Below are 24029 nucleotides of genomic sequence, written 5' to 3' on the forward strand. Positions count from 1 at the left end.
TCGTCTCCGTCCATTATTGTTCTGGGTGCGCCTAAGGAGAACCGCTCTAAGAAAATCAAGTGGTTGAATAATCTAAGGAAGCTGCTCATAGACCTGGGTCTGGAAGATGCTAGGTTGGCCCAAACACCCCCTCCTAAAGGAAATATGAATCAAATCTACTGGGAGTGGCTCCAGGCAGAGGAATTACATAGTACTAAGTGGGGGGCCCTAACTAATACATTTCTAGAGCATAAGCCCATCAGGAAGCTGGAACCTTTCTTGGACTTTATACAAGTACCAAAAGATAGATCTCTCTTTTTAAAAATGAGATATGGGACACTCCCATTAAATGATTTTACATAGAAGGAAGAGGTCTGGGTTAGAGCTACCTGTCCGGGCTGTTCTTGCCCTAGTGAGTACCTACCACATTTTCTGTTTGCCTGTAAAGCATATAGGGATGTTAGAAGAAAATGGCTAAAACCAGTTTGTAAAGAGCTCGGAGTAAGACAATGTAAGACGGCCCTACGTATTCTCACATCTGATACATCATCTCTGTCCCTGATCTGTGGGGTTGCAAAGTTCTTGGGTAGGGCATGGCTGATTGTGGTCAAGCCGATGAAGATGTATTTTAAAACTGCCTTGTACTTTTTATTATAAATAAGCTTTTTTAACGTTTTTATCGGTCGTATTTTAGCTCATGTATTTCACTGTTGTAATAGATAGGACATGTACCTACTTTTATGATAAATCTATAAAGTATTACAACAACAACTAATGACGTAACAGGACATCCAAATTACTGTTGTAAATATAAGCATGGTAATGCTGCGAACACACTGACTGTCAAAAAAGACGCGAGCCGAAATGTGTCCTACGAGTTTTGTGACTCGTTGACTAAATAGTCTTTCTCCTCTCACATGTGTGCGGTCTCTTCCTTTTTTGAAGTTCTGAGCCTGTTATGAATCCGTAGACCCACCATCACGATCCCTGACCGGCACCCACCACTGAGTGCTCAACGTTTTCATGGTGGACTGGAGCATATATATATATATATATATATCATGTCCGATGACAAAAAGGAAAGCACGCAGGTCTCAGATTTCCAAGTGTTTATTACACACCCCCTACCCCTCCAACAGACACGTTTCGCCTCACGGCTTCGTCAGTGTTGGCATGCGCAGTGAGAAACAACATTTTATTTCTGTGAAGCCTCACGGAAGCCCAGTAAACATCAAAAGTGGACTATGTCCATCAGTGCTATTATAGCGGCCATCTTATAGTATGTTTCCTCTGGGTCATACTTCACAAAAACTGTCTGTATCGTGAAAAGTGCTAGTGCAATAAATAAAAAGTGCAATCTTTAAAAACAGTTTCGTTTGGGGAAACGGACAAAAAAGCATTCAATTCATTACCCTGATTGTAGCGTTTATCGTTCTTTCATGCAGCCCAACTACTAATTCTATGGATGTCGTCAGTTATAGTATTTGCTGCATTGGAAAACTGTATTAACATCAATATGTACACAGTAACCAGTAACAAATAAATTTATAAATATCATATATTTTTCATTCAACCGTTTCCCTTTCTGATATCTTGCCCTGTCTGGGCTTTCTTAGGTGTTCTCACTCCCTGTATGGGCCTTCGCATATGTCTATTCTGTGGAAGGGAGAGATATGCATTAATAGCGTCTAATTAAAAAAAATACATGTATGTTTAATTTTAATTTTTTTCACTGGAAAGGTTAAAGTGACATTGTATTTGGTTGAAAATTCACCAGTTACAGTTAACTGAAGAAACAATAACTTTCGCCCCCTATGCGCAGTGTCGTCATCATTGATATAATTTCACGTCATGTGTGATGTCATAGAACATTTCATGAGTGATTTCATATATAAGGGTACAAGCTGGGAATGGCGAGGGCACGTGGTATAGTTTCTTCTTTTAACTAACATTGGTTAATTTTAGTGTTTGTTTAGTGCAAATGTTCCCTTATAACTAGGGCTTCTGGTTTTATGGTATTTTTTTTTTTAACATTCCAGTCTCTATTCATCCATATTTATTTTTGGGCTGTTTTTTATGTATGTATCTATATTTATTTTGTGCTTTGCGTATAAATGTAGTTGTAAAACTGTACATTTCGGTATTTATTTAAATGATAGACACACTTTCATACTTTGAGGTCTGTCATGTTTTAGCTGAGTTTTCAAATATTACATAACAGTACATCCACTAGCACATATTAGCATTATGCCACAAACGTATATTGATACATGCAGTTATTTAAAGAAATGTCATCCTGTTTTTTATTTTCCCATGATGTCCATCTGCTCAGCTGTTGGGCTATAATTCATGAAAGACAGCACGAAAAGCCACTTAAAAGAAGCACATTTCCTGTATTTACCCTCTTTAAAAAATAAATGCAGACAGAAACGCACTGTTTTCTGTCTGTATTTATCTGTAAAAATCCGTAAAAACGGAAAACAGGGAGCCTTACTTATAACTCACATTTTCACCTAGCTATAATGTTTTAATGTAAAGTAAGATATTCTTACAATCCCTAACTATAACTTCACTTTAACCTTTTTTTTTTCATTGAATTTCATTTTTTTTTAAACATACATTAACATTTTATTACAAGTGTTCAACGTGATTCAGGTCTTGGGCAGCATCAGAGAAGCGAAACAAACCATTTCCGCGGCTGATCAGCGCTCTGAGGAAGTCAGAAATACTTTCCGTCCGGCAGGTAAGTTATCATCTAGATGGAATCGTATAAATATGTAAACAGTCCTAGGCAAGAATGTTATTAGGCGTCAGTTTATTGTGACTCCGCTATTAAGATTGATAGTAATGCACTTGTACATTCAGCTGGCAGAGAAAGAACATGAACTTTTAAGCAAATACTTTAAAACCCCACTTTTTTGACCAACTTCACTGAAGCTTTTCAAAACATTTATAATAATATCTTGTAGTATTATAGGGCCAGCTGTATTAATATCTAGTCTCCAAATGCTGTGCGTAAACTGTGACTAGTATTTTTGTGACCAGTAAAGATTTTTAAGAGCTGACCTATTAATAGGTTGATTCTTAAAGTTCAGAATCATAGTTGATTTCCGTTTTCCTCATGAATATTAATGAGTTAGGTTGTAAATTGTGACAATTGGAGACTATCACTGGAATGGGGGCCTGCTGGGGTCAGCAGACCCTCATATCTGTCATTGCATTTCAAGTTTACTTTTGTGTGTGTGTGTTTTTAAAACGTTTGTCTGAAAGATTGCTGTAGTCCCAGAGACCACTGCCTACTCCCAAATAAAAAATGTTTCCCCCTCAAATTTCATAAAGTGAAAGGGTCCTCAAGGGAATAGGGTACAACACCAACTTGAGGTTCGGCAACTTCTCAATGGTTTACAACTGTTATTTGGGTCCTAAACCATTGATACACTTTGTTAGGAATTGCTCTTTGGAAGGGACGCCTTTAACATGCCATTTCTTGATAGTGATTCCTTATACATCTTTAACCCCTTGCATGCTCATGACGGCTCCCAGCCGTCATGCGTCACGGTGGGCGTGTGCACACGACGACCGGGAGGCTACCGAATCCCGCCCACCATTTATTTCTCCCGCACTGCGCGGAAAATCAACCCGTGTCCAAGGGGTTACACGCATTTTAGGAGTCGATAGAAAAATGCAGTTGTTTGGTTGCAATCTCTGAATCCAAGAGTTTACAACCGCAAAACTTCTTTGTACATCTGTCCCTTTGTGCTATAATATTGTATTGTAGCTTGTATTGTAGCAGTTCAGCGACAGATGGCGCCATGGTAGCCCTGCTGTGCAAGGATTGAATTACCTACATTGAGGCATCCAAATATAATATGTAATATAGTATGGTAGCACTCCTGCTGTGCAGGGATAGAGTTCAGAGCCAGATGGCACCACGGGACCCCTGCGGTGCTGGGATTGACTGTAAAACAGTTATGGTGCCGCTGAAGAAACTTATAGCAATACAAAAAGATGATAGACTGAATGCTGAACGTTGTTGAGCATTCACCCCAAGTCATATTTCTGGGGTAATTCCATCGTTTCTTTTGCTCGCCACTCCACCAGAGCTTGGACCCAGTTATATTATTATTATTATTGTTTAAATTTATATTGTACTGTTGCAGCAAGAGGATCAGTTTTTTGCTCTAAAGGAGGTTTATGGGCGTTAAGATACTCATTGAATTTGTTAATGTCTAACTTTTTCCAGTTTTTCTGCGCTTCCTCCATCCCGTTGGGGTTGATTAAAATGTTCCTTTCGGGTAAACTGGTTAGTGTGAAATTAATCTGAAAGTGATCAGACCAGCCAGAGGGAAGCGCAGGAGCGCAAGTGATTGTATTTAGATTAGAAAAGACAGGATCTAAAAGATGTCCGGCTACGTGGGTTGGGCCGGAGTTTAGTAGCTCAAGGTTTAGGGAGGCCATGTCCGAAGTGAGTCTGGTACTGTTTATACAGGTGGAGTCTCCCAGATGGAGATTAATGTCTCCTAATACTGTGAAATTTGCTGTGTCAGTGGCAAGAGGCGAAAGAGCTTCCATAAATGCGGGGATCCAGTTGGCGAGGTGTTCAGGGGGTCGATATACTAAAACTCCAGAGTAAGTAAAATTTGGGGAGCGAGTAAGCTTGAAAAATGCAGCTTCACATGCTGGAATGGGCAGCTGTTCTTTGTTACCGCTATAGCTTTTTTTATGTATTACGGCAATTCCACCTCCCTTTCTTTGAATTCGGTCCACTCTTGCTATCGCATAGTTAGAGGGTAGGGCTGCTGCGATATCTGGGCCGGAGCTCTCATGAAGCCAGGTTTCCGTGAGCTTGTAAGCATGTAAGCCTTGACCCCGCTCCCCATTGGAACAGTACAGCCCAAACTGCCAGGCCATGTCCTCCCTGGACCAGAAAACAAGCATCATGGGACCGGTTTAAGGGTATGACCAAACTGGGGTGGCATGGTAAGAAAAGGAGCAATGGATTTAATCCAGATCTGTGTCTGAGGGTGAATGTTTTGACAATGTCAAGCCTCCCGTCCATCTTTTTGTGTTGCAACTCATTGTGGTGGATCAGGCCGAAGAAGGCAGTCACACTCCAGCTTTTAACATTCTGAGGTAATGGGAGACGCGGTAGAGGCACTGACACAGCCCTGCTAGATTTACCTGTAGAAATACCGGCTATTACAGACGGGGAGGACACTGCCTTTATTATGTGAGATGAGGCAACGAGGTAGCAACAAGAGCTCAGTGCTCCACCTCTTTCCGCAGTGGCTGACTGCGGAATGAACGGATGTAACGAGGCCAGTGGGCACTTAGGAGATCCAGGCCACTGTAGCTTTTGTGATTGGCTGAAATCATTCTTTCTTTTCCCCATTATTACAGAAGATGTGTTCAACCTCACGAAGGACTCAGACAGCATCAACGTGAAGCGATTCAAAAGTACCTTCTGCCCAGCAGGTAAGTTATCTTTCTACTTAGAATCACATGCCTATGTAATCAGTCACAGTCGAAAGGGGAGCAAGGATGCTCTTGCATCCAGGAACTTACTGTGAAATGAATGGATGTAATTAGAACGGGGAGGAGACAGAGGTGTCCAAGTCCCCACATTCTGCTACAGTGACTGACTGTGAAATAAATGGATGTAATGAGGCCAGTATAGAGTTCAAGACGACTAGGACACCGGCCAGCTTGTTTGAGTATGAAATAATTCTTTGGTTTCTCCATTATTGCAGAAGAAGTGTTCAAGGTAAAGACGGTCTCGGACAGCATCCGAAAAAAGAGAAAAGCCCATCCCGTTGCAGATCCATGCTCTGAGGACGATAGAGATGTCTTCTGCCCGGCAGGTAAGAATCACATAAACACGTCACAGTCAGTCATAAGAAGAGCAAAGGTGCTCCTGCTACAGTGACTGAGCGCAGGGGTGACATGTCCAGGGCCTCGTGTCTGTGAAATGAATGGATGGATGAATGAGGAGAGCAAGGAGGTGGCAGATGTGTTCAATGCCTCACCTCCCGACTGTGGAAGGAGACGATGTAATAAGGCCAGTAGGGAGATGAAGACGACCAGGACAACGTCCAGCTATGAAATAATTATTTGGTTTCTCTATAATTGCAGAAGAAGTGTTCAAGATAGTGACGCCCTTGGAGAAAAAAGATCAATGGTCCTTTCTCGCGAATGCTCAGTGCTCTGAAGTAGTTAAGAATATATTGTGCCCAACAGGTAAGTTACCTTTCTACATGGAATAGTATGAAAATGTAATCAGTCCCAGGAATAAATGATTTTGGGCCTCAGTTTGTGACTCTGCTGTTAAGTTTAATAACATTTCAGTGGTATGTTCAAGTTAGCAAAGAAAGAACGTAAACATTTATAAAATCTTTTTATTGATTTGTATAAAACCTGTATACACGAATGAACAGGAAAACAATTTTAAAAAAAAGACAGTCCTCATGTACAAGGCAGTCTGCTAGTACTAGGAATAGGAGGAGCCTCTCTGGATCAACAATGTATATTGAAAAACTGTGCTACAAGAACTGCTGGTGATCTCAGGGGTATGCAACGTTTACAACGAATTTTTTACCACGCAGTACCATTACAACGCGGTCATTACAACGCATACCATTACAACGCATTGCGCTGGGGGGCGCTCTAGGATAGGGAATAGGTTAATTTACTATCCAATAACCTTCCCTAGTGTCCACGGGGACTGGAGTTGGAATAGTAAATTTAACTATTCACTATCCAGCACCCCAAAGCGCTATGCGTTGTAATGGTATGCGTGGTAAAAACCGCGTTGTAATGGTATGCGTGGTAAAAGTATGCGTTGTAACGTCATACATCCATCTCAGGATATAGATAGGAGGGAAATGCAGTTGCGATGTCTATGACCTTGTACAAGTGTCTCAGAAAAGGAGTAGGGAGACCCCCTTCCTCCCCAGATCCTGGGCTCTGTCTTCTGGGACAAGGGTACCACTAGTCTCACTCTGCTCTGCCATGCATTCTCTGATAGGTGACCATATATCTCTTGGTCGCGCTCTCGGGGTTTGCAGTATTGCATACGATTCTGCTACTGGATTTCAGAACTCCACGTCCTGCAGTCAGCCACTGATCCGTGCTGCAGAGCCCTTATGCCAGGCCCTGGCTACACATCACCGAGCCAAAATCAGTAGTTGGGCAACCACCTACCACAGGCTCATTGGGATGTCCGCAATGAATCCCTGAAAGGGGGGGCAAGAAGCGCACACTTCAAGAAGGTACCAGCTTTTTCATTGACCACAGGGACCAGGTTGGACCAAAACGCCTCCATAGGCAGGGAATTCCAGGCCAGGTGCTTTAAGCCAGAAAGTTCTGCCAGGGTTGTAAACTCCGAGTGTGTGCAACATACTGTTTAAATGAGCCTGTGAGGCCTCGGACGTAGCGCAGCTAGGATTGTGTTTATCGCTCCTTGGGAAGCTGGTCTGCCTCAATAGCCAGGTGAGGACACCCGCATTGTTCATTGACCCAGAAAATAGCATAATGTGCCTGAACTGCTTGGCAGTATCTCTGGGACCAGAACCCTCCCCTCCCCCCCCCCCTCCTTGGACATACGACCGTGTTAGTCTATCCCAACAGACACAAAGGGGCTCTTCTGCCCAAATCAGTCGTTTAAGCAAAGAGCGCACCGTCTCAAAGGACATTAACAAAGAACTAAAGCAGTTTTAGAAGAATTAACATTTTGGCCAGCGCCAATCGGACCGCCAGGGAGAGCAGGAGTGCAATCCACCGCTCAGTCTGTGCAGTCATTTTGTCTAATATTGGTTCATAATGGAACAGCAGGACCCGGTGCACTACTTAGTAAAAGAGAAAAAGGGAAAAAAAACAACAGCATCAGTCCGAAAACAAAACCTTCGGGGGGGGGGGGGGGGAAGGAGGTGGTCCTACAGGTATGATAGTTTGAACTTTTGAACACAGCCATAAATACAGATTATTCCAAGTAGCAGTTTTGACATTGGTACAGTCTATCTTGAACTACCTAGAGCTGACGAGTATGAGACAGGGCTAGCACAGAATTTGTGTAGAAAGGTACACTGAGATTACAGTATACAGACAGTTACTTAGCTAATTGGCCAATTTTTTAATTTTTCATTTATTAAATCCAAAAACACAATGCCAACTTCGGGAGAGTATCCATTATAATTTTTTTTTTGTTTTTTTGTCACTCCTTTCTAAAGAAGGTTTTGCTCAGTTATATACATGTACAAAGTCTATATATACATATGCATATGTGTAAAAAATATTTCAGAGTTGCAGTCCGCCCTCTGTAGTCATAGTTAGGATGGTGTTTACCTGTGAAATGCCTTTTTTTGCTGATAACTTTGGCGCTCTTTGATGAATCTTCACGAAACATTCCAGCAAAATGCTTTTTCCTCTTCATTTCTTCATGGACAAATTCTGTGGTGAACCTTCAAGTGGGAGCCGAGGAAAAGTAGGGGTACCAAAATGCAAAACTCCATTCGTTTTTTTCCTTTTTAAACTTTTTTTTAACATTTTACCCAGAGAAATACATGTTGTTAATAATGCAATATAAAAAAACTGTCATATGCAACAATTGTATTTCGGGGAAGTTACACAAAGTTTAAAAAAAACAATAATAGCAGCTTAATTAAAACATTCCATCCATATTTACATTACATCAGATAACGGCTATTTGCTGGGGAGGGCATGCTTGGGCCGCCACAAAACAATTAAATCTGTGTAAAGAATAGCCTGTATATTGAAAGCAGCCTTTCTGATACCAGCTAATTATCTTAATTATAAATTATTATAGGATTGTGGATCAATAAAAGCAGATAAAATAGCTATAGACAGCAGATTGGTTGTACAGCCTCTGTGGTTTTTCCACGCCATAATAGGTGACCAGATTTTTTTCGCCCAACTTCCTGGCCTGTCTGCCCCTGCATTCATAAAGAGCTACCTCTTGATTGAAAATGCCCAGCAGCCGGGCTAGCCAGATCTGGAACTACCGATTCTCCGGGTCCTTCCATCTAGCAGCAATTAACAGTATGGCAATAGCTACAGATTCAAAATGCGTCTGAGTAGTACCATAGCTGCTATTGGTTTTGTGGCCCAAAATCATCATAGTGGGACTAAGACTTATCCTACGCCCGAACAATCCCTCCCAAAAGAGTTCCAACCCTTCCTTCAGAGTGAGTAATTTGGCACAGTCATAAAACATATGCATCAGTGTGGCCAGGCCTTCCCCACACCTAGGGCACTTGTCTGTTCTTTTACCCCACCCAAACAGTTTGGCTGGGGTAAAATACAGATTGCATAAAGTTCTATAATGCTGCGCCTGCAGGCTGGCGGATAAGAAAATCTTTGCGGCTAGTGCGATTGTCTTATCTAAATCAGCATCAGGGTTATTTAGGTTCCTGGCCCATTTTGCTTCGATCTTTTCGAGGTCGTCAGGCAGGTTGTCCAGCAAAATACTATATCTATTTCTTATTTTGCAAATGTCCTGAACAACAGCCTCCAGGAGAGGTATGTTATCTACTGATATGGCCACTCTGTATTTGTTAAGAAATTCCTGAATTTGCACCTATTTAAAGCATAGGCTGACTGGGATGCAGAGCCCCTGCTGCAGATGTGTAATGGGGCAAATTTGACCTAAGACGTAAAGGTCCCCTATTTTTGTTAGGCTGTGTTGCTCCCACTGCCTTCCCTTTACATCATAAAATACAAATGGAAAACGAGAAGAGCTCCACAGTGGTGTATACCTACAACATTTCGGGATCTTCATTAATTTGTGCACCTTGCTCCATACTTTTCAGACTTTGAACATAACCTTGAGTCAGACTTATTTTAAATAGCTTGGCTCCAGCTGCCTAAGCAGCAGTCCATCAGCCTTCTTCCCTAGAGCAAGCTCGTAGATTAGGGAGAGGACAGTGAGGCTTTCCTGAGCTGTCATTCCACTATCCACTGAAAATAATATGGTCATTGGTTGTGGAAGAGATGCCCAAAAGTATAGTGTGATATTAGGAACCGACAGCCCACCCGTCCCTGTGGGAGAGAGAGATACTTTAGTGACCGCCTCGCCTTCCCATATTGCCAAATAAAATGTATGAAGATTGAGTACAGCGTCTTGAAAATTGATTCATCTATAGCAAACGGCAGTGTCCGAAATAGATCTAACATTTTCAGAAGTATTTTCATCTACATTACCCCTACTAATAATGGATAAGCGAAGCCCATTAATGCGCTTTAAGTCAATGGAGATTTTCTTTAACCAGGGGAGTAAAATTGATCTTGCCTATAGTATCTGCTTTGGGGCTGATGCTGACGCCGAGATACACAGGTGTATCCACACGTCGCGGGTCATGAATGGGGAGATTATCTGTACAAATGATTTCTGTTTTCTCCTTATTCAATGCATAGGTAGAGGCTTGCCCAAATTCTCTGGCAATGGCTTCCATTTCCCTGATTGCCATTGTCACCACTGATTCTGAAGGGGCAATGTTGTTGGCGTATGCGAGCACGTTGGTCTCATGCCCTTCACATATAATTAAATACAGAGCAAACAAGATGGGAGAGCAGGGGCCCCCTTCCTGGTCCTCCTCGACACCTTTAAAATGTCATACTTTGCCCATTAGCTGAAGCCGTGTGTGTGGTTTACGATACATGGCTTTAATAGCGGTGATCCCTAAAGTTCTAATATTCCACATAGAAAACTCCAAGCCACCCAATCAAAAACCTTCTTGGTGTCGAGGAGGCCCATAGCCATTTGCCCTCCTGTCTCAGCTGTGATATCAAACAACTCTATGGCCTGCCGTATGTGGTCAGTTGTCCTTCTGCCAGGTGTAAAACCATGCTGCCAGGGCGACACCAGTTGGACTATGACCCCCCCCCCCCCAGTGGACCCATCAGTATTTTGGAATATATCTTGGTGTCTGCATTTAGCATCCTGTGATCATCCTGTGAGAGGACCACTCTGGAACCTGTGAGGGGACCACTCTGTCTTGTGAAAGAGGGTTGGGAAAGGCCTCTTCAAGAACCCAAGCAAGATGTTGTGGACTATTTACTTGGCCAAAGGTCCAGAATGGCTGAGTTCATGGAAAAGGCATCCAACAATCTTGAGGCCAGCCAGAAGCTTCAGAAGCACTGGTATGACCAAAAAGCTGCACTGGTTGAATCTCAACCTGGGCAACAGGTGTGGGTTTGGGAGCCAGTGGCACCAAGGGCTCTCCGGGATAAATGGAGTGTCCCTTACCCTATCCTAGAAAAGAAGAGTGAGGTCACTTACTTAGTTGACCTGGGCACAAGCAGGACCCCAAAGGGGTTATCCATGTGAACCGCCTAAAGCTCTACAATGACAGGGCTGACATCACCATGAGGAACAGGAAGCAGATAGTGAACCTCTCCCTGACCTCCTCTCCTACAGCACAAAAGATGGGTGAGTAGATGGAGTTGTCTTTTCAGACACCCACTCTGCCCAACAGCAGAGTGACTGTAAGCAAGTCTTGCAACAGTATGCTAGTCTCTTTTCCCTAACCCCTGGTCTGACAAACTGGTGTACCCATGATGTGGACACTGGTAACAGTTCACCTGTCAAAAACGAGATCTATCGCCAGTCAGACCAAGTCAAGGAAAGAATCATGGCTGAAGTCCGCAAGATGCTGGAGTTAGGGGTCATTGAACCCTCTGAGAGCCCCTGGGCTAGCCCAGTGGTTCTGGTCCCCAAACATCGTCCTTTGTGTGGACTGTAGAGGGCTCAACTCTGTCACCAAGACAGATGCTCACCCTATTCCAAGAGCAGATGAAGTGATAGATAAATTGGGGGCAGCCAAGTTTCTCAGTACCTTTGACTTCACTGGTAGATTGGCATGACCCCTGGAGCAAAAGAGAAAACAGCAATTTCCATCCACCCCTGAAGGGCACAATCAGTTTACTGTAATGCCTTTTGGGTTAAAGAATGCCCCTGCCACCTTCCAGAGGTTCGTGAATCAAGTCCTGACTGGGTTGGAGTCCTTTAGTGCGGCTTATCTTGATGATATTGCTGTCTTTAGCTCCTGGCATGACCACCTGATCCACCTTGGGAAGGTTTTACAAGCCCTGTAATCTGCAGGACTGACTATCAAGGCATCCGAATGCCAGATAGTGCAGGGGACTGTGGTGTAATTGGGACACCTTGTTGGTGAAGGCCAGGTACAACCCTTACAACTCAAGATCCAGAGTATACTGGACTGGGCAGCTCCAACCACCCAGACTCAAGTTAGGGCATTCCTTGGCCTGACGGGGTACTACAGGCGGTGTGTGAAGGATATGGGTCTATTGTGACTCCCCTCACAGAACTCACCTCCAAGAAGATGCCCAAGAAAATCGACTGGACTTTTAGTTGCCAAAAGGCTTTTGACACCCTGAAAGAAGCAATGTGCTCAGCACCCATTCTAAAAGCACCAGACTACTCCAAGCAGTTCATAGTGCAGACTGGTGCCTCTGAGCTGGGGATAGGAGTGGTCCTATCCCTGACCAATGATGAAGGCCAAGACCAACCTGTTTCTTTTGTAAGCAGGAGGCTACTCCCCAGAGAGCAGCGTTGGAGTGCCATTGAGAGGGAGGACTTTGCTGTGATTTGGTCCCTGAAGAGGTTGAGGCCCTACTTGTTTGGAACTCACTTCCTGGTTCAAACTGACCACATACCTCTCAGATGGCTAATGCAAATGAAAGGGGGAAATCCAAAACTACTAAGATGGCCCATCTCCCTACAGGGAATGGACTTCGAAGTGGAACACAGACGTGGGACTGCCCATGCCAATGCAGATGGACTTTCCAGGTTCTTCCACTTAGACAATGAAGACCCCCTAGGGCAAGGTTAGTCTCATCACCTTTCATTTTGGGGTGGGGGTTGTGTGAGAAAGTGCCATCTTTCTTGCATTGGTATGCCCCCACTTTTTGCTGAATTGCTGATGTGCTTTGACTGAGTGTGCCCTGGGCTCCTGCCAATCAGGTGCCCAGGGCCTGTGTTCAATCAATCAATCAATAGAAAACTTTATTGTGTTTATAGTTCAAATCATAAAAGTTACACATCATAAAAACAATTTAAGTGACATTGCATTGTTAAGATGATATCCAGAACAGCAATAGAAATAAATAAATAAATTTAAAAAGCCTGAAGAAAACACTCATTACAAATCCATATAATTCCTATAATTTGCTATTAAAAATCCCACTATAAAAAATAAACAGTCCTCTTTCAATAGTTGAAGATACACCAGTACAGGACGAGCTTGCCTGAAATTCAATCTTTTTAAAATAGGAACCAGATAGCGTTTACGAGGAAATTCATACAATTGACATAAAAACATAAAATGCAGCATATCCTGCGGAGACTGTCCGGCGCAGCCGCAGGGAGCTGCCACTTTGCTTTTAGTAAAACATTTGGGTCTGGCGAGCAAAAGGTGGAAAAGGTTCAGACGAAACCTAGTTAATAGGAATTTCTCGTGCGTGGACAACAACCCCATAAGGTTTACTCTGTCCTTGGGGTTGTTTTGAGCATTATGTACGTCCGCCCACTTGGTTTCTGTACCTCCTTAGCTTCTCTATCCATATTCCTTTCTGATGGGAAGGTAACTTTAATTGCCTCCACATCCCTCTTTGTGATGCATTCAGGATTAGTGAATAGGTCCCCCCGCTCTAGCCTACCAAAACTTACCTCCGCCACGGAATACGAGCCGAGTTATCAAGGGTCATACAGTCTCTTATAATCAGGTGGGTCAGAGGGAGATCTGGATTCAACCAACATTTTAACCAACAAATCAGTGGTCGCAAAGCAAGTACGTCATTTACATAAGGGACCCCCAACTCCTCATGGACCGCTAAATTGGATGTACCCCGTGGAACACATAATAGGCGTTTCAGAAAGTCGTTTGCCGCTATTTGAATGGATTCTCCAGCATTATATCCCCATATTTCGCTGCCATATGAAGCTATGGCCAGGCTTTTGGCCTGATACACTTGCACATAGCTCCTGTGGGTTTCCTCCCTAATTTGGAAGCAAAATTGAAGATTGCTGAATTCACCCTAACAAGGTCCCTTTTTTTCAGTAACAGGGGGCCCCAATTAAGCTCATCGTCAAAGAGGACCCCTAAGTAGGGAAACACATTTGTACGGGGAATCTTGGAATCTCCCACTCTAAATTGGAAATTCTTCTTACCAAGATGCCCCACTTGCATGGCATATGATTTGGAGTTGTTAATTGCCAAATCCCTATCTGACATAAATCCAGAGAAGGCGGATAAAAGTGATTGTAACCCCACTTTCAGTCCTGGATATGAGAACGGCATTGTCGCATATAACAGAACGGGGATCCCTCGCCGTCCTACCCTGGGACAGTCAGCCCCTAGTGCCCTTAATATGCTGTCCAATTATTTAATATAAAAATTAAATAAAAAAGGGGCCAAAATGCAACCTTGCCGGACTCCCTTTTTGATATTAAAATCTCTCGTAACATGCAAATCCTGTGAGAACCTAACATTGGCTTTAGTAGACTTATGTAGGTCCTCTAAAAAATGTACAACACTGTTCTCCACTCCCATTGCCCTCATGGACTGCCAGAGCTTGTTCCTATTAACACAATTAAAAGCCGATGACCGATCCATGAAGGCAATGTGAATAGTCCCATGGCGAGCAACAGTGTATTTGCTCAGTATCAAAAATAAGTTAAGACACTGAGCAACAGTAGACCGTCCCTGTCGAAATCCATACTGAACTTCCGACGAAATCATGTTATCCTCTGCCCAGGATGATAATCTCTGAAGGAGGACCCTTCCCACCACTTATACCACTGAGTCTGAGCGAAATAGGTCTGTAACAGTGGGTACTGCTTCTGTCGCCGTTTTTAAAAACAGGAACTATGATAGAGGTTGCCCAAGACTGGGGACAACCATACTGTGACGCCGCATTGAAAACTGACTCCAATATCGGCACGCAAAAGGAGGGGCCTGACTTAAAAATATATGGAGGAATCCCGTCAGGGTGCTTTTCCCACAGTTAAACCTGTTATACCTTCCAAGGTCTCACCCCTCTCAAATCTTATTGCTACCTCCTGAGTGACGTGGGGCGTCCTGTGATTTTGCTCAGGCAAACAATCAATCATGGATTCAAAATATAATACCCACTCCTCCTCAGTTATATGGGAGTCAAGCCCCCCCTTTCTGGTCAAACAGTGGTTTATTTACCACACTCCAGAACTTCGAGCTGTTTCTAAGGGAACTGGGATCAAGCAGCTCAATCCATGCTTCAGCCTTCAATGCTCCCTTTCGTGTAGCAAGGCCATCTTATGTTCCCTGCGACAGGTGGAGACGTCAGCTTGTATTCTAGGTTTGGTTGACAAAACTTCCCTCAACCTCTTAGCTGCTTTAGAGCAATGGGAATCAAACCATCTAGGACCAGCCAGAGCTTGACCTTTTGCCGGAGCAGATAGCAGCCCGGCCACCTTTTCTGAAATAGACTTAAAAGCTCCTGGAATCTCTTTTGGTGAGGGCCGTTCCATTGTACAGAGAGATAGTTCATCGGCACATGCTGTTTTAATCTTATCATGGAATATTTCTGGGGATACACGAGACCTTTTTAATCTGCGCTTTCCATCAGTTGGTCGCAGTAGGCTCAGCTTTGGTGCATCCCCTTTTTTTTCTGCGAAAGGACCTGTCAAGTAGAGCGTTAGGGGGTTGTGATCGCTAAACTCACTCTCTGTAATTTTAAAATTGTTCACTAAGGATTGTAAAGAGGATGAAATTAGAATAAAATCAATAAAAGACCCATTCCTGTGTCCCTTAAACGTGGGCACAGGGAAATTAGTGCGCGGGTCCTTTATAACCATAGTAGCCACCAGATCTAATTCATTAGTCGTAGCATTTAACAGCTCTCCTTTAGCAGTATGTTCAAAATGGAAACCATACATGTGAGGACAATCCAATTCAGAGATGGAGGACATTAGTGGCTCGCCACAGGGATGTATATTAAAATCACCGGCAACCACGAGGCTATGTAAGCTTTGACTCGAGGGTTGATTTATGGTTTCTCCCAGGACAATTATGTTACTGGGCTCAGTCGGGGAAGAAATTGAGTAATACAAATTAACAATTCCCCAGCTGATAACCCCCCTCTCGAGCTGTTAAAGCTATAATTCCTGGGTGTGTAGTAGACATTACCTGCACTTTGCAGGCAATGGCCACAGAAATATAAGTAACTAAGCCGCCCTTTGGTCTCCCCCTCAAAGATGGTATAGCTGGAACAAAAAAAGCCTTGTAGCCTTCCAGGAAAAGGTCACATTCTACCGACCGCGTTTCCTGTAAGCTAATTACCAGAAATTGCTTGACATAGGCTATCCATCTAGGATCCTGTAGCTTTGCGGCCGACCCCGCTATTTTCCAGGAAAGGAAGTTATTAGAACTCAGCCTTGAAGGCCCTACCGCTACATCCCTAAGATCCTGGGGCAGGCCGGCCTGCTCCGGCCCTGCAAGTACAGGGCCCAGCAATCAGTATCAAATCTATTATTTAAAGCCAATCTATGATCAATACCAGCATGCCTGTCCACAATTAGCTGGGGTTGCACCAGGGGAATAGAATGATGAAAAGGATATGGTCACCTTCCAAAGGGTGTTCCCCATGGCCAACTTCTGCCATATCCCTACTACTAAGTGACCTATGGAAAAAGCCCAAGGGTAATATTTTAATGACAGAACCCGCTAGTGGGGAGAGGCTGTAGTCCCTAGAAGAAATGTGACCTGCAGTGTAGGGGTTGTCAAAATGAATGATAATGCAGTCACCTATCCCTTGTTTACGTGAGCTCCCAATCCAATTGACCCTACAGACCATAAGTATATTATTGGATATATTGGCACCCACTGTTGTATTCGGTGTAAAGCAGTGGATTATTTTGTTTAGTAGCTGCCCATAATCTTCACTCTTCCCTAGTGGATGAGCAGGAACACTCCCCAAGATCACTACGTACGGGGTGGATTCAGGTGGGAGATCAATAGTAAAAAGACTCGTTGCCTGAGGAGACCTAACCTCTTGTCTCTTGTCCCTCTGCGGCATAAGGGGCCCTGTTCTTATGGATGTGCACTACCTAGGAACTGAACAATCTGTGCTTGAAGGCCTACGACTAGTTGAACAGCTCTTATCTGGTGTCTTACTATTAGATATTAACCTCACACTGGCGGCGCCCCCTTCTCTGTCCTTCCCAGCTCTTCCTCCTTCAATAGTGACATGGGTATTGGGCTTGTGTGCGCTTGCTGTCAAGGTATCACGGGGGTATTCACCATCAGCCTTTCTAAATTAGACAGCCTGTCTTCAACTGTGCTTATTTTTTTAAGTATAGGATCTATTAGAGTAGTCTAAAACGATTCAAAAAGGGGTGGTGATGGACAGAGTATCTGAATTAAGCAGAACACTCCTACCCAGTCAAAAGATCAGGGCTTGATCCATCACCGTTTTTTAGCTCACTGCACCATCCCAGTTCAGAACCTGGCTATATGCAAATTAGTCTGTCCCTGGCCCAGTGCATCATGGGAACAGGGCAGACCAAACTACCAAGCCAATTCTTTACTGGAAAGGAAACAAGCTTCCGGGGACCGGTTTCTGGCATTACAGCCGTCTTCGGCCCGGCTTGCTTGAATCCTGATGGTGCAGTGAGCAAGGGACTCACATCTGAGCATACCCTTCCACACTTGTGGCGCCTAAAACGATTCAAAAAGGGGTGGTGATGGACAGAGTATCTGAATTAAGCAGAACACTCCTACCCAGTCAAAAGATCAGGGCTTGATCCATCACCGTTTTTTAGCTCACTACTATTAGAGTAGTCAGCATAGATTCTAACCTCCCCCAAAAGTCCCCCTCCAGTAAGCCGGCAGATGATGTCCCTGCCCTATTCTGATTCAGGGTAAGTGAATTTCCATCACTGCTAACACCAGTAGTGGGTACATCTACCTCAGTCCTCCCCGAGGTACCCATTACGGGTTTATTTGGCTTCCTTACGCCCCGATTTTTTTCTAGTTGCAACGGGGGGGGGGTTATTGGGGCGAATGGATTTTGATCTTGCTTTCTGCCCTCTTGGTCTCAGTTGTATTTTGACTGGACTGGGTTCCTGCTCCAAAATTATAGAGGAGACTGTCATTCAATTGTGTGGTGTCAACAAGGAATGATTGGCTCAGCCGTTCTGGCGGCATCTCCTGATTAGGGGCCGACGAAGCATCAGGAAAAGCAGGAGTAAGAGAAAGCCTGCCATGCTTGGTAAAGGGCTCCAGAGATAACCTGCGCTCTGTTAGTTTAATTTCATTACTGAGGACCGATTCGGCCCTCGTTAAAAAGGCATCTAAAGTTCCTACCACGCCTTTCCCTGAGGTTAATTTCCGCCAACTCATTTTTAAGTGATTTTAAGCGATTAGGAATCAGTAAATCCACTCCCTTATACAGTGCAAATTAGCTATTGACAGTAAAGTGACTGGTGCAATGTTAAACTTTATACATAAAAAAAGAAAAGAATTAAACGCTATGGTACACAATTATAAAATATTCCTCAAGACTATATTTAAAAACTTATACTGTAACTGGTTAGCTTTTCAATAGTGCATTTGAACACATAGGGGACTCTAAAATGCGCTGTGCAATTCTAAAGTTCTAAATCCACAGATAAAATCGTCCTTGGTTTTTAGATGTATAAGAACAATATGGACGCTTCCGAGATCAACAAGGCCACAGTACTGCAGTGTACAAGAAGTCAATCACTCCTTGGACTTATAAATATCTCGATGTCAAAGCAAAAAGCTCCCTCAGCTAGCAGTACCTGCACAAAAGTTCACACAGGCTGATGAAAGGGGGGTGGCCCAGACCAGCCTCTTCCTGGCGATGACGGGCGCAGACGGGCCCGCCTTGGGCTTGGGCGCGGCCCAGGCACGCCTGCGCACGTCCTGCAGGAGCCCTGGCCCCCCTTTAGCGCCTCCTGGTGACGGTGCGGTGCAGCGTCAGATGCCGCAAGGTGCGGTGGGAGCGGTAGTTCTCCTGCTCCTGGCTGTCCTCCGCGGCCTCTGGTCAGGCGGGGGTGGTGGCGGTAATGCCGGCAGAAGTGAAGGCTCTCCTCAATAGTCCCGGTAAAGCTGGCTTAGCGGCAACGCTGCGGGCAGAGGTGAGTTCAGCTCAAAGGGGCCTGTGTTCCTTCCCTAAACCTGTATTGAAGCCTAAACCAAATTGCCATCTCTGGCCACAGGTCAGCCCCTGGTAAATGGTACCCAGGGCACTGTGACAAGAGAAGACCCCTAAGGGCTGCAGCACTTAATGTGCCACCCTTGGGGGGCATGTACCCTGGCAACACCACACACTGCCTTTGCAGGCTGAGTGTCCTGGTACAAACCTAAATGGAGAGTCAACATGGCATCCCTGTGTGCCATGTCCACGAACAACACTTCCCTGGCATACCTCATTCACCCCTCTAGCTGGGTGCACTATGCCAGTGGTGTGGGCGCAGTTGAATGAGCCCTGTGCCCCTACAGTACCCAGGGCCATTCCTGGGCACTGTAAGTGCAGTGATGCCTTAAGAGTATATGGTGCTGGGAGGTTGTCATCACAAACTCCACAGCACCATAATGGCTACACTGAAGTATCAAACTTCTCAGCACATTAAACCCACACTGATGTCAGTGTGGGATTTAATGTAAAATGCACTGTAGGAGAGTAGGATCTGCTTCCTATGGTTACCCCGACTTTTTGCTGTGTTTCACTGGTTTATCGACTTTAGTCTGGCTGTGGCCCTGCTAATCAGGACCACAGCCTAGCTGTTCTCTCTCTAAATTCCTTACCTTTACATTAGGTACACTCCAGATTGGTTACTGGGTTACTCTTGTGAGTCCCTAGTATATGGTACCTTGGGTACCAAGGACATAGGTACTCCAGAGGCCTACCAGGGGCTGAAGCCTGTAATATGCCAGCCCTGTGAAGCCTTTCAAAATGGCACCACAGGTCTGCTACTGCAGCCTGGGTAAGGTGGTGTAAGCACCCCTTACTTAGATATAGGTTTATATTATATATATATATATATATAATATTATAAGTCACTCCTATTGCAGGCCTTGACAATCTTGACAATCCTGAAGGCAGAGTGCTTGGTTTTGTGTGAGAGGGTGCCCTAGCATGAGCTGAACCCCTCTGCAGCTTTCAGAAGCCCTTCCTTATAGCTGTTCTATGAAACAGCCATACCATATACTCTTAAGTGCATTATAACCTAGCGATAAATGCTAACTTTGGTTTGGCTGCATCAAAACATGTCGTGTTTGGTGGCAAACACTTTGGAATCCAACCCCCCCCCCCCCCTCGCCAGTTCTGGCGGCGGGGGTAGAATTCCACCCTTCTAGAGGGAGGAGACATGTACACACTTGTATACCCGGTAAATGTTTTAAAAAAAACACAGCATCACAAAATGGATGCTGCTGCCAAAGACACGAGTCTGACCTCTTGCTGCTGGACGAACCTCCGGCAGGGGAGGCCTGGACAATAGGTTTCCTGTCCAGGGAGGTGCCAGCTCCTCCCCAGACAGGCTTTAGTGTATCGGGGCAGGGTGGGTTGCATTCAGTCAATGCTTTTCAGATTTTTCAGACAGTGCCTGGGGCACACAAGGTGTCCCCGTGCATTTCCCAGTTCAAACCGGTTGCTGGAGCACTCAGCCCCAGTTCTGGCGCGAAACTGAACAAAGGGCAAGGAGAGTAACCACCCCCTCCCAGGTCCTCCCATAGGTGGGACCCTAGAGCTAGTCAACCCCTAAGCTTAGTATAAGTATAGGAACCCAGTCCCTAGGACTTTAGATTACCCTGGACGAAACTCTGATACAAAAATCTTGGACCTTCGACATTCCATATCGACTGGAAGATGAAAGAAATCTCCCTTGGGGTCAAGGAGTGACACCCTGTTCAAACAGGCACCAAAGAAGCATCTTGCCGGTCTGCATTTCAAGGCTCCCGACGGATCCCGAAGAATCTGCGACACAGGACACGGACTTCCAGACATCTCCGAGGCTGACACGAGTCCCCAGCGAAGCTGAGACCTGTAGCTATCACGAGTGACGTGGGACCGGAACTCCTGGACATCCTGCCATTTTGCAAGTGCGCCTACTTCCTGAAGTTTCCCGAAGTTGTGCATTGGCCTATTTGTAGCCCCTGCCCCGAGCACCTTTTGCACCGAAGCTTAGAGGCCTACACTCCATGAGTGTTCCGTGGGCCCGCTTCCTGCATTTCAGCTCGAGGCTCCTTCGCGATCCCTAGTCAGTCGACTGGTGGGTCCCCTCGAAGGACAATCCTTTGTTTCTTGGGCTTTCCTGGTTGCTCCAGACGTGCCCTGACTCCCCTCCAAAGAGTGAGTCCCTCAGACCTTGCTGGTCTGCACTGAAGGCAATCTTGTCATCTTGTGTGGGTTGCTGATGCCAAGGCTTGTTGGGTCCAATATGGATACCGAAGCTGCAGCACTCGACATCCTTCGTGGGACAGCTCGAATCCAGCTCCTGGTTGTCGTCGACGCCTCCTGGACCTCGTAGCTGAAGAGTCAAGCTTCACCTACTTCACTTGAAAGCACCCGACATTGGCTGGCATCTTCCTGTCGCCATCCTGATCACTGGCTAGTGACCCAGACACTGTCCCCTCTGCTTTCAGGTTCTTCAGATCTCCGATCCACCAATGGATCCATCCGTACACTCTTCATCTGGCCGCCTGCAGCATTTCTTTGCAGCTCTCAATTGGAATCGACGACGAAACCCGATGCGAAAAGATACCTATGCACCCGGCTTCCCTGGGTGAGATAACTCGAGTACTTCGGTGCTCCCGTGGGTCTTGACTCTCGAAGTGTCTAGTTCTGAAGAGGTTTTACCGTACTCCATTCCTAAGTGTCTATAAACTTTAAAACTGTAACTTAAATTTTCTCCATAGAAGTCAATGGTGATTCGCGGCTGTGTTTAGTCTCCTGCGTCCCTACCTTGGGTTCTAGGCCTGGTCTCTGTGTTGAGAGCGGTACTTATACCACTTTCTTAGTATATGGTTTGTGAGACCCCTAGGGTAAAACGTATACTGTGCTAATTTACTGTATGTTATTTAAGTTCTTGTATTGTACTTTTGCCTCTAGCCTCATAAAGAGACTAGAGGGGTTGTGTTTAGAATAAATACATAGATATTTAATATATAGCTGGTGTGGTTCTCATTTCATTTGTTTATTCAAGGGATTATAGACTGGTAAAACAAGCTGCTTTACATTCCTTCAAGACTTCCACAGCTACCACTAGGATAGCTTTCTATGATGGTTGTCTTAAACCTACCATCAATAAGGGTCGTTTGGACTGTTGCAAGGTGCCCACTAGAATAGTGGACATCATATGTCAGGCCAACGTCTCACATGCACGACAGAGGGCAACTTAGAGTTGCCCCCTGAACCTAACCTACAATCCACGTCTTGTCTGAGTGGCTGCAGAGGCTGCCACACTGCGGACATGTTGCTGGACCCCTGGGTGGAGAGCCCCCCGCTCTCCTGGGCATGCAACAATGCACATCCTGGGCAAGGTGCTAGGTCTCCTCCCCCAGGATGGGCAGGGGGAAGCTTCAAAGGCATGTCGCCTTTGTGAGCTTCTCCAGTCCACTTACTGTACTCAGCAACTGGCCCCCACCCATTCTGACCCCCACTCTGGCAGGAAACCCTAAGTGAGGAAAGGGGGTGTGCCAGCCTGTGTCAACTCCACCCCTCAGGTAGGAGAGGCGAGGCGAGGCGAGGCACAACTCTGGGCTCCGGCCATCTTGAAGATGGGGAGCCCTACCCAATCAGAGATAGGTGCCTGCCCCCCTCCCACAGGAGAAGAGCAGGATGGGGTGTACTTACCCCAGGACAGGGACCCATTGGTCCCTGTCCTTGCCCTACCTATAACGCCCCTAAATTTAGTATTTAGGGGCACCCTGAACCTTCCATCCTCAGATCCCAATTTGAAACAAAGAAAGAAGAACAAGAAGAAGGACGACCTGCCGTGCAGCTGCTAACCAGAGGACGTCACAAACTGACTTGACCCCAGCCCTTACAGGCCTGTTGACTGTTGAACCTGCTCCTGCTAAACTCCGGTGTCTCCTGCGGACAGCAACCTCGATAACCCCGGAGGACCTGCCTGCCTTGCTCATCTAAACGACTGGGACTCCCATGAGTAGTGGTTCTGCTCAAACAGCAACCTGGGCCTGAGTGAACAAAGACCATGAGGACGTCCCCCGGTGATTGTGACCTGAAATCCAGTGCCCAAGGACCCTCCTCGACGACGCATGCAGCCTCACAACCAGGGACCCCTCCAACCGCGACCAACTGAGGGTAAGATTTCCCAACGTCAAAAGACTCCCAACTGCCCCCTGTGCCCAACTCCTGGGTGCCTACCTATCCTCCAAGTTCCCACTTTACCTCTCGAAGTGGTGGTCGCACCTAAAGAATCTCTGTCCCCGAGCCTGCAGCCTTTTTGCAACATCCAGCTTTCCCATGGAATAACATTGAGCGCCCGATGGCTCAAAAGCACCCTGCACCCAGCCGCTCGACTGTCCCTGGGAGTTCAATCTTTGTCCTAATTTACTTCCCCATTTGACCTGAGCAAGTGACCAGGAGCCCAGCTTCCACAGCCGCGTGGCCTGCTTGCCAGCCGCCACCAACCGAAGGCCCCTGCCGCCCATAGGCTAACATTGAGCCTAACTATCTCTGCACCCGGCTGCCCCTGTGCCCTTGAGGGTGTAACAACTGTACCTACCTCACCCTGGAGACCCCTGAGTCTATGCCCAGGACCGTAACTCTGCCAGTCGAGTACTTACCCAAAAGCCGATAAATCACTTTTCTTCCATAGGGGAATATTGACTGGTTTTACTTGGAAATCAAGTGTCGAGTTTTGAAACTTTAAAATATTCACTAAAAATCAGCCGAGTACCGAAACGAAAATACTCACTTGTTATCAGGAGAGATCCCAGTGCTGGATCTTGGTGCCCAGCACTGTCCCTGAAAAGTAATTACAACCG

At 45.5% G+C, this 24029-nt stretch overlaps 1 protein-coding gene across 46 annotated transcripts in view; it reads left to right on the forward strand.

Moving 5' to 3' along the window:
• Positions 1-24029, forward strand: part of LOC144772242 (uncharacterized) — a 507669-nt gene that overhangs the window by 231582 nt on the left and 252058 nt on the right. For all 46 annotated transcript variants that reach the window (XM_078656424.1, XM_078656425.1, XM_078656418.1 and 43 more), the window contains exons 10-13: positions 2618-2722; positions 5380-5454; positions 5730-5840; positions 6112-6216. In XM_078656424.1, the coding sequence (XP_078512550.1) occupies positions 2618-2722; positions 5380-5454; positions 5730-5840; positions 6112-6216 (396 nt within the window). The remainder of the gene's footprint in view (positions 1-2617; positions 2723-5379; positions 5455-5729; positions 5841-6111; positions 6217-24029) is intronic.

Source organism: Lissotriton helveticus, chromosome 8 (assembly GCF_964261635.1).
Source record: "Lissotriton helveticus chromosome 8, aLisHel1.1, whole genome shotgun sequence".
NCBI classification, from domain to species: domain Eukaryota; kingdom Metazoa; phylum Chordata; class Amphibia; order Caudata; family Salamandridae; genus Lissotriton; species Lissotriton helveticus.